Here is an 11387-nt window from a genome sequence, read left to right as displayed (position 1 = left end):
CATCTTTTTCCTATATGTACACCTATGCTGCAGTAAAAGAAGAAGAATTTTCTTTAAAAGAAGCAGACAAACACAGAGATATTTCCTATCATTAATTGCATGTGTACCATTTAAAATTCAAAATGCACATTCATTGTTCTTTTTATTAGGCCAACCAGGACACATATAAAAATTACACTAGTGCAGAAATTGTCAAAATGCAGCACCTGGACCACCTGGAAGCCACTGTTGTGGTCCCTGAAGGTCCTCATCGGTCCCCAAAAGCCCCCAACCTCACCCCCAAAAATATTTAAACATTTCACCAAACTTTTAGGCCCCTTCTTGCCCCTAAAATATATAGAAAGCCCCCTTGAGATGTGAAACAAGCCCAACCCACCTCAAAAAGCACCACAAAAACCCTGTAATACTCCCTGGACCTCAATGTCCCTCTGCATTCCTTCTCAAAATGGTGACAGAAAGTGACAGGACATCATTTCATGTTGCCATTTTGAGAGGGGCTGCAGGGGGAAATGGTAATATTTGTGTTTGCTGGGGAGGACTGGGGGAAACTGGCTACCCTTGAAGAGTGCCCAGGAGCATCATTTGGAGCAAAAGGTAGTTGCTAAACTTCTAACGCTGTGTAAACTTACAGCGCTTTATAAATAAAGGTTAATAATAATAATAATAATAACTGGTATCAAGATCTTATTATTTCAAAACTGAAAGATCTGCCCTGGTTGCCACCGTTGGTTTTAACTTTCACAGCCCTAAACAGTTCAGGGTCCGGCTATGTAAGAGACCACCTGTCTCTTTAGAAACTTATCCAGATATTAAGCTTTTCAGGAAAGGCAAAGTTTGGGAAGAAGCAACGATCAGGGAAAAGTAAATGACAGAGAACTAAATACAGTATGACTCCCGCTATCAGTGGGACTGGCACTCACAGTTTCACTTACCCATGTCAAAAAAATCTATGGTCTGCCTAGGCTTCTGGAGGTCCTTCAGCATGACTCTATGGTCAACTCCAGTGGAATAGGTTTTGCTGTTATTTACGATTTTCACTATCTGCAAAAGGTCTGAGAATGGATCCCTCACAGATATGGGGTTGTATTGCACAGGCCACTAATCACATTCAAGTACAGTATATAAAGCTTATATAGAATCAAACCGCTCACTGACCTTCCCCAAAAATGTCTACTCTATGAAGACTGCTGGTCTCAGGTTGATATCTTTATTAGCCAGGGATCGAACCTGAGACCTTATGTAATGCATGGTATATGTTCTACAAACCGAACCAAGGACCTGGAAATGACCCTAGGAACAAGCACAGTTGCTGCAATAAAAAAGCCCTGCTTTCACACTACACTGTTACAGCATATTGACGCTACTTTAACTGTCATGGTTCTGTCTTATTTGCATTTTAGGGGGAGATATTTAAGAATTGCCTCCAGAGTGAGGTATGTGTAAGAAGCAGTCATGGCAGTTAAAATGGTATCAAAGGTGCTATAACTGTGGGGAGTGAATGCAACCAAAGGCTCCACTGTGTCTTTATATGAGCCATCTCCATCTCAGGACACCATTGTGAGAATTGTGTATTCTAACCAGACCTTAACAACAACTATTGTAAGAAACAAAAAAATTATTATAAGGAAAGTAGAAATACACTGGATCACGTTTTTGCTAAATCTGAAGAACTCCCAATAGAAACCACATTTTAAAAACCCAGACCCCCTCCCCTTTCCTCCTGTTACGCCCAAATAGCCAACCCCCCTTTCCCCCCTTCATCCCAGAGAAAGGAATTCTACATCAAAGCTGCCCTAGTGAACGCGCCATTTGAAGGTAGATTCTGACAACCACTGGGCATTTAGTCCAAAAACATTGTTGGACTAAACCTCCATCACCTCTCATCCATGTTGTCTCGGGACTGAGATTTGTAATAAAAGATGTCTGGACAAGGAAGCTGGCTTTATACCATAGTGATTGTCATAGCTCTATCCCACCACAAAGCACAGCAAAAGCACTTGCAGGAACAATATTTCAAATTGAAGCTACAAGTGGACTCAAACCATGCACCTTCTCTTTCCCAGAAGGAAGGACCTTGAGGAGAATGAATTCTCTTTCATCATTGATATTCTGATTCACACACCTTTTTCAGGAATAGGTAAAGTGTGGTGGTCCTCAGTCCCTCCAGACACCCAGAGATATTTTTCCCTCCTTAAAATGGATGAATTCCCTGTCCTTCAAGCCCCCAGAAGATATGATGCACCTTTCAAAGAGGTTACAGAGCTTCTGTCCTGGTTAACATCAAAAGGAACTCCACTTACCAAAACCAAAAAAAAAAAAAAAGGTCTTCCAGCACCTAGGATCCCATAGGATGGACAAAGCGGTGTCAAACTGCATTAATTCTGCAGTGTGGTAGCAGCCCTAGGTTACTTAATAAAATGATTTGAAAGAGAAGGTGGGGAAGAAACCCACTAGACAGAAAGAGTACTTAACAATTGAAATCAATTTTATTTAAGGGAATTACAGTTGACAGACTATCAAAAATGTTGCTCTTGGGGAAGAAAACTTCCCTGCAACTGGAAATGAAATGAAAACACGTAACACAGAATTCCTTAGGCATTTCTTTCACTCTCTAAAGAAGTGTTCCTCTAGGATCCCTTAAATGCAGTTGATTCCAGAAACTTTCCCCCAACGCTTTCCTGCTAATTCCCTGGCTTTATGATTCTTCTTACCCAACATTCCCTGTTCTCTGTTCCAAATTGTTGGCTTTCTCACTCCTACCACGAGATGCCAGCAAAGACCACAGATCTTCTTTCGGGACGCTTCCTGGTGCTGCAACTGCGTAAAAATATTTTCCCACCATTTCTCAACACTGCGCACAATGTGTTTCATATAATTTCTTCATAACAAACACTAGGACTTGAATGAATGAACACACACACCTCTTTCGAAAGAACAAGCACTTTTGTCAAGCTGAGCTGTTAACATCTTATTATATAACTCTTTACTCTTTGCACAAGTAGGACGTTTAGGAATGTTCAATGAGTTCTCATTCCAAAGATAGTTGTAAATATCAGGATGCTGTGGTTCCTGGACATGTTCGTTGGGAGAGTTGTCAACAGTTTGGGGTTGTTGGGTTGTGTTATTTTTCATGTGCATACAACTTCAGGCCTTAGGGGTTTCTGAAAATGTGCTGATAACTTTGCTTATATTTTCCCATGGCTGCTAGTGTGGCTAGGAAACCTTTGTAATTTCATTTTTTTAAAAAGCAACCTGTATGTTGGCTGTTGAGTGTTCTGCATAGACATTTGTGCCCTGTTTTCCTGCTCTGGGACTAACATTGCCAAAATAAAATCATGCAGAACAGCAAAAATGGGACGATATAAAGTCAGCCCTCTGCATCCATGGATGCTTTATCCATGTATTCAGCCATCCATGGCCTGAAAATATTGTTTAAATTCCATAAAGCAAAGCTTGATTTTTCCATGTTATATAAGAGATACTATTTTCCTGTGCCATTGTATTTAGTGGTACTTGAGCATCCGTGGATTTTGGTATCCATGGGAGGTCCTAGAACCAGACCCCAGCAGATACCAAGGGCCCACAATATTATGCAAAAGGAGAGACATTATGCAAGTCTGCTCAACCTACATGCTTTTCTCTTTAGGATGTAGAATCCAATTTTCCTAGTGGAGAATTTTGATCTGTTTATCTTGTCGCCCCGCAGAGCTTCAAACCAAACCTCTTTACCAGAAGGCCTCTCAGGTCAAAAGTTTCAGCAAACCTAAGCAGTAAAAGAAAATTACATCAGGCAAGGGAGATTATATGGCTATCTCAAATGACTTAGTTTTCTCTATCAGTCATTAGCTCACACCATAAGGTTGGAAAAGATGGATGGGTCTACATGGACCAAATCTGTTGAACCAGGAGATCCCTGTTGTGAAAGAGATTGTCATATCGAGTAATTCCGTCTTTGTTCCATGCCAACTATTCTGGACATCAGGAGAAAGGCTAGCCCAGTAAGAACCTCAGCAGCAAAGGAGAACCAGGCAAAGGCTAGCGACCAGCTAAACTGGATATCGATATGTTCAAGGAGCTTCCTCTCTTCCAGAAGATAGCTGACTTCCTTGAAAGCTGCGGCGGAGTAAGCAATGTAGACACTAAGCCCAGCCAGAGTGATGATGGCTAAAGAAGACACAAACGGAAAACACATATATTGGCTCCACAGAGGGTACCCCTATATTGTAGAAATAATGCAGTTTGGCACCACTTAAGCTGCCATGGCTCCGGCCTACAGAATCATGGGATTTGTAGTTTGGGGAGGCACCATTACTCATTGGCAAGGAAGGTTAAACTCCATGTAAAACTACCCATGCCAGGATTCCATAGGGTGGCACTACAGCACTTAAAGTGGTGTCAAAATTGCATTCTTTCTACAGTGTTGATGTACCCAGAATTATGGTTGGCAACAGTTTTCCATGTTTTTTCCCATCAACAAAGAAAGGCGGATGCTGTGTTCTGTTTCGCTACTATTGTTAAACATTAACTCTGCCACTGAATGAAAACTTGTAATCTTTAATTGTACTTTTTACCCAAGTGGAAAATGTAAAACGGCAATTAATGGCTAGCATCCTGTTGGTTACTAAAATTAGACCCATTCATTCTGTGGTTGAATGGTGAGTCAACAGGTAGACAATGGGTCTATTCTCACTAAGCCTAACTAAAGGAGTTAGACCAATGAGTGAAACTGGTATCCTCCCAACATAAACAGGTTAAACTTGCTTTTGATGGAGCTTTTCTGATCCTTGAATGTGTTTTCCTGTCAGACAGACAATAGGGAGAAGGGTAGTCCAACCTCCCCTGAAATGAAGCTCCATAATCTTGGAGTAGCCATTAAGAAGACCGTCTCTCACATCTGCACCAGACATATCTCTGTAGTATCAAGAAAAGGCCTTCTCCCGTAAGCCATGGCATATAAGCGAGAATACAGCCTTCTAGATAGCCTGGAACCAAGCCACATCGGGCTTTATACAAGGTGACCAGATGTCATAACCACAAAGGGGGGCAAGGCACTGCAAAATGTAAGCCATTCAAGATGAATGTAGGACATTACCAAATACAAGCAGAAAATATTCATATAGATTCATCTTGGTCAGGCTCAAAATGGAGAAGATTTTGGAATTGCTCCAGGACAGAAGGCTGAAATGCAGGACATGTCCTGGAAAAGGAAGACATCTGGTCACCCTGGATTTATACGGCATAAGAAGCACTTTGAACTGAGTCCAGAAAGAGGCCAGCAAAGCTGTTGTAACAGAGGACTTATATGTTCCATGTAAGAAGCCCTGGTCAAACATCTGGCCACACCTTTTTGGACCTACTGAAGTGTCCAAACATTTTCCAAAGGCAGTCCCACATAGAGCACATTACAGCAGTCTAACTGGGATCTGACTAAAGTACAGGTTGAGTCTTCCTTATCCAAAATGCTTGGGACCAGAAGTGTTTGGGATTTCAGATTTTGGGGGGATTTCAGAATACCTATATTTGCATATACGTACACAATGAGATATCTTGGAGATAGGACCCAAGTCTAAACACAAAATTCACGTATGTTTTGAATACATCTTTTACACATAGCTTGAAAGTAATTTTATAAGACGTTCGTAATAATTTTGTGCACGAACCATCAGAAAGCAAAGGTCTTACTATCTCAGGCACTCACAACAGAAGTTTAGGATTTTGGAATATTTTGAATTTTGGAATTCCGAATAAGGGAAACTCAATCTGTATCTGTCACAATGGCCAGACTGGACATTTCCAGGAATGGACACAGTACACTAGCTTAAATTGTGCAAATGTGCCATAGCCCTTAACCAAACCCTGGTCATCCAAGTTGAGGATTGCATCCAATACAGTATACTCAAACTGTGAGCCTGCCTGTTCAGGGGGAATGTAACAAACATCAGCGGATAACCAGATGTTATTATTAAAGCATCAGATCAATAACGAACCTCCAAAGAGAAAGAGCAGGCCGGTGAAGATCAGGAGAAAATAAGCCTGTGAGAGGGTAGCGATGAAGCCTGTCATTCCTCCAAAGGTCATCAAGACGAGGCTGAGAGGCAGCAGAATCACAAAAGTGCCATGCATATCTGGAAGTAAAGAAAAGCCATCCTTTGAATTTCATGAGCCAAGCATGCCTCTGCTCTGGCAACTAAGGTTGCATCTACACTGAAGTAATCATGCAGTTTGACACTACTTTGGAATAGCTCAATGCTATAGGACTCTGGGGTTTGTCATTTGAGTGACACCAAATGGAGAAGGCATACGACCTTATCACACATGGTCCAAATGTCATCCAAACATGGCAGAAACATTGCAGAAACACCAAGAATGTGATCATCCATGGCGCTTCTAAAGTGTAATTGAGGCTTCCCACTATGTTCCTGTCATGGAATCGTTCGTGGAGAAGCCATAATGGATCCTCCTGGCTTCCCCGCAAACGATTCCATGACGGGAACATAGTAGGAAGCCTCAATTACACTTTGGAAGTGCCACAGATGATCACATTCCTGGCGCTTCCACGACATTTCTGCCACGTTTGAATAATGTTTGCATGACGTTTCACCCTGCGTGTGATAAGGTCCTTTCTCACAAAACTACAGAGCCGAGAATTCCATACCAAGGCCATTCAAGCTGTGTCAAACTGCATACATTCTGCAGAGCAGATGAGGGTTAGGATTCAATGGATTCAAACTACAGGAAAAGAGATTCCACCCAAAAGCTCTTTGACCATGGAATACACTTCCTTGGAGTCTGGTGGAGTCTTCTCCATTGGAGATTTTTAAACAGAGCTGGATGGCCATCTGTCAGGAGTGCTTTTATTGTGTATTCCTGCATGACAGAAGAGGATTAGACTGGATAGCCCTTGGGAAGGGTCTCTTCCAGCTATCAGATCGATTATGGCAAAGAGGATTCATATGGAAGAGCCCAACTTCAATAGATTCAGCCAAGGCTCTAGAAGTTCATCATCATTCATGCAACAAATATTCCATCATCAAAGTAGCTAGGACAAAATAACTTTTAATGGACTGCAGCATGTCTGGATGAGAGATTCTGGGCATTGCAGTCCCAAAAAGATAACTTGGCCAAGCTCTGCAATGAGATTACATGTTATGATAAGTAACACAGCAGCCGCAGGTCTTGCCTCCCACTGCTTTTCCTTCAGGATAAACATGTTGTTGCTGTTGTTATTTATTTATATCCCACTTTCTCCCCCAAAGTTGGAGATGTTGGGCATCTCACAACCCAGTTATGCTGGTTTGCGCTTTCTCCTTGTTTGGAAAAAAAAAGAAGAACAAAAGATCTAATGGGTAACTTGAAATTCCTTGCAGCTCCCTGGTGCTTCCCAGAAGCCTTGAAGCAGAACCAGATGTTACTGCTAGGTTTTGTTCCTCTAAGCAACTGCTTTGCCATTTGTCTTTGCTGACCCTTCCCAGAAGGGTTATCTTCAACAGCCAGCTGCACAAACAGGGTTGCCAGGTGCCTTTGTGGTTTCTTTTTTCTTCGCTTCCATGGTGGGCAACCTGGGCCTGGACCTCAACAGGCTTTCATTCCTTCTGCACCCATGGCCATGAATCACCCAGATGTGACCATGAATCCCCGTTCCCATCTGCCTCTGAACAGCTGGGGGGAAGTGTTGGTAGGTTTCCCTTTTGCATCTGTTTACCAAGAACCACCATGTGACAACCGGCAAGCAAAGGAAAGGCGCAATCCCTTTTGTGCACCTGCAGATATATAGTATATAGCAAATCTGCCTTTTTCCTCTTAAATTGCAAAATTAATTCTGCAAGTGCTATTATTTCTCACAGTGCTTTTGTGGGCAGAAGGACTAGACGTTTCCAGTTTTTTTGCTTCTTTTTAAAAACTGGACCCTGGTGTGTGTGTGTATATGTGTGTGTGTGTGTATTTCTGAGCAAATGGCTGGATTTGGGGCTACGTAACAAATATGCTTGATAGCCACTTCAGTCCAATTCAATGCAAATTGCTATGGCTTGGGAAAGTTGGCTGCCTTCTGATCCTTTTCATGCTACTATGGGAACCGATCAGTGATCCAAACTCCGGTCTTAACAACCCATGCTATTGTGTCATTATCTTCATTTGCCAAGCTGCCAGAAACATTTTGCTTTATATATTGACATATGCTGCCAAAACAAGAGGTTCTGCCGCGATTCCTTCCTTTTCCACAGCAAATGAAAACCATTACACATTCCATGAGGACGGGGAGATGTGGAGATTGAAAATAGAAAGAGACAGCATTGGAAAATTTAATCTTGAATAATTTCCATCTTATTGAGCCAGTGTACTGAGCCGTTGGAAGTGTAGGTGGGATGTTGCACATCTTCTCAGATGTGAATTTGAAACTTCACAGCCAACCTACAAACCTGGAATACTGTTGTTGTCTTTCACAAATGTTAATTCCATCACAGAAGTGGGTGGACATTTTTCTCCAGAGTAGAACAACTGCATTCGGTTCAAGGTTGCAGAAGCAGAATTGTGTATTCAGTGCCGCTGTCCATATAGATGAGGAGCATGTTTGCATTATATATTATTTTACTGTATATACTCGACTATAAGTCGACTTCACGTATAAGTCGAGGGCAAGTTTTGGGGCCAAAATTATGCCTTTTGCTATGACCCGAGGATAAGTCAAGGATAAAACTTAGGGCAATATAGCAAAGGATCTAATGGATGAAGCAAAGCAAAACAATGTCAAAGAACTTACAAAATTCCAGCAGACATAACTCTTTGTGCTCATTCTTAAGGCTGGATGGATAGGAGAGTAGAGAGGGTTGGTGCTTCCAGGACAGATTATACTCGTGCTTTTCACCAGGGGATGGTTCCTTCTTTAACATAAGAGTTAAGATACAGTACTTACATTCACCTGTGGATAAGTTGACTCAGGATTTGTTGGTCAATTTTTAACCTAAAGTCCTAGACTTATACATGAGTGTGTATACACACACACACACACACACACAATGGTTGCAGATTAAGGACTTTATCACACCAGCTTTTCTCTGTCTTGCAACAATCACATTAGTGATGCAAAGAGGAACATACCGGTTCGAAAACATTCAGTATCACACTTCTTCCCAATTGTGTGATTGTGCTGCTTTGACAATCCACGGTCCCTTCTACACCGGCTTTGTAACCATGCTTTTCGGCACTTGCTTGCCTTTGCAGAGGTTATTTTTACTCTGTTCCTTTCAGTTTTTAAAATTATTTTATTTTTGCTGCAATTGCAGGAAAATCACAGCAAAAATAAAAATAAAGAAAACTGAAAGGCGTAGAGTAAAAACCACCTCGGTCTGCTTGGGAATAGTGAGGGGGAATGGAGAGAAGGGGAAAATCTTGTCCCTTCAAGCCACATGGTTGCCGTCAATCATTACTGCCACAGTAATGGCAGTATTGCACCAGGGAGCAATATTAGGAACCTATTGAGGAGTTTTCCCCATCAATGAAAAGGCGCAGTACCGAAACAAAGGAAATGCAAACCAGCAACTGATATGACGTTGTGTGGTAAGCACTGGCCAAATATGCTAACATCTTGCTTTAATTCTCAATTACTGCCTTTTGAGAGAAGGCCCCAAGACGTGCATTTGGTTGGGAAACATTGCCATTCAGGATAAAGTCTGCATAGCATGATCAATGCGTAAATACACATGCGGAGATTTACACTATGCAACTCCACTGCGGGAGTCATAGCATATGTGCATTTGTGTGTGTATCTCTGTATTCAATGCCGCTGAATGCAAAGCTGAAAAAAAGAATATCTCCCAATTAATGGGTAGTAGAAATACAACCTCAAAAGCTACTTACTTAATAGTTGCTGATGGGATGTGGTGATGTTTTTTGTTTCAGGCTTAAAGGGATTCACGAAAGGGAGGCAGGTGGTTTTAACTGGAAGGAAAAGGGGAAAAACTCATAAGCTGGAGGAAACGTCTATTATAAATAGATCAGAGTCTTATGTTTGGGAATTTAACTGAAGGGCACAAAGGTTGGATCCCACATGCCTTTGGCCCAGTACAGACCACTGGTTTGCGGCGGCCTGGGACCGATTTTAGGGCTTGGGATTGCAAAGCAATTGCACACTCCCAAGCCCTAGTGCAGGGCAGCGGCACCATCATGGTGCAGCCCCATCCACATGGGGGCCGCCATGAAGACGCAGGTGCGGCACAGCATCCGCATGTTACAGCACCACACTTGCATTATCGACACACAACAATGTGCCAATGGCGCACTCATGGCATCCGCCGTGTGCAACAAAAAGAACCCAGAGGGAGGCCGCACAGTTTGGCTGCTGCGGCGTCCCTCACGAGGAAAAAGAACCTGCTAAAAGTGGGTCCTTTTTGCTGTGCACGGCAGATGCCATGAGTGCGCCATTGACTCCCTTTCCAAAGGCTACTTGCCAAGATCTCCGATAGTTGCCCACCAACACTAGGATCTTGGGGAAATGTCAAGTTACTTACACTGGCAGGTCCTCCAGAGTCCTGAATGAGAGCTGAGGTTGTTTGTGCTGTTGGTCAACTTCTCCAGCTTCGAAGCATCAATGAGATACCAAAAGTCAGTGCCGATGGCTGCCACCAGGAAGATGAAACTCAAAATGCCAACCAAGGCCGCAAAGAAGGAAACCATGTTCAGAGTCAACTTCATAATGGTGTCCTCCTTCTCGGTTGCTCAAGCCTTCACAGTGAGAAAGCTCTTACTCTTCTCACCTCATCTTTTAAGCCACTCTTCTGTCCGGAGTTCTTTTCTTTTCTTAAGATTTCCGAAGTTCCTATATCTTTTGTTTCCTGAATGCCATGGATTTGTAATCCTGAATTGGAAACAGACAGTGGAAGCAACCCAGAGATCACAAAATTAAATTCTGGATTCAGTCAGCTCTAGTCTCTTTATATTTGCGTCTCCCTCTGTTCTCCTTGTTGGAAAGCCATGGTATAACCTCTTGGGAACAAAATATGTAATTGACATAGTCCTCTGTTTCACACTTCACCCAGTCGCCCTCCGAATAAGTAAACATGTGTGACGCTTACGGGATAAGTCTGATTCCACTTCATCAGAGAGCCAAACAGTTTCTTCTCCAGCAATGAGAGGAAAAGGAGGAGGAGAAGAACATTCAAATCTTAGAGAAACAATTGCTTGAGAGGGATGAGTCCACCTCTTTTAAGCTCTCAGGAGGTGGGAGGAAAGAATTTGCAAGAGGATGAGTGATCTGCAAAACACTGGTCAGGGTGCTTTCACATGATAATAAAATAATTCCTCTTTTCTTTTCTCTTTTGGCATTTCCTATACAATCAAATGTTTCAAACTGGCATAGCATACAAAGCACTTTTCATTCAATGAGGTTGCTC

General features: G+C 42.4%; 1 protein-coding gene across 1 annotated transcript; it reads right to left on the bottom strand.

The window, feature by feature from the left end:
* Window positions 1–2479: 2479 nt before the first annotated feature.
* On the bottom strand, window positions 2480–11120 carry TMEM114 (transmembrane protein 114). Its single transcript, XM_042438299.1, has 4 exons — window positions 10506–11120; window positions 9856–9936; window positions 5988–6125; window positions 2480–4164 (listed from the first exon to the last, which is right to left on the bottom strand). The coding sequence occupies exons 1-4, from the start codon at window positions 10687–10689 to the stop codon at window positions 3932–3934; spliced, it is 636 nt and encodes a 211-aa protein (XP_042294233.1). The 5' UTR covers window positions 10690–11120; the 3' UTR covers window positions 2480–3931.
* Window positions 11121–11387: the final 267 nt, after the last annotated feature.

Source organism: Sceloporus undulatus, chromosome 8 (assembly GCF_019175285.1).
Source record: "Sceloporus undulatus isolate JIND9_A2432 ecotype Alabama chromosome 8, SceUnd_v1.1, whole genome shotgun sequence".
Lineage (NCBI taxonomy): Eukaryota > Metazoa > Chordata > Lepidosauria > Squamata > Phrynosomatidae > Sceloporus > Sceloporus undulatus.
The sequence above is the reverse complement of the archived record's forward strand: the minus strand, read 5'-3'. Positions and strand labels throughout refer to the sequence as shown.

What these genes read in the sequence shown, in the direction of transcription:
- TMEM114 (XM_042438299.1), bottom strand. Translation starts at nt 10,689, where the DNA reads ATGAAGTTGACTCTGAACATGGTTTCCTTCTTTGCGGCCTTGGTTGGC. An exon ending in ACTCTGGAGGACCTGCCAGT is followed by an intron (nt 9,937 to 10,505) that starts GTAAGTAACTTG and finishes TTTTCCTTCCAG; the next exon opens with TTAAAACCACCTGCCTCCCT. An exon ending in CCTGCTCTTTCTCTTTGGAG is followed by an intron (nt 4,165 to 5,987) that starts GTTCGTTATTGA and finishes TGTCTTCTTTAG; the next exon opens with CCATCATCACTCTGGCTGGG.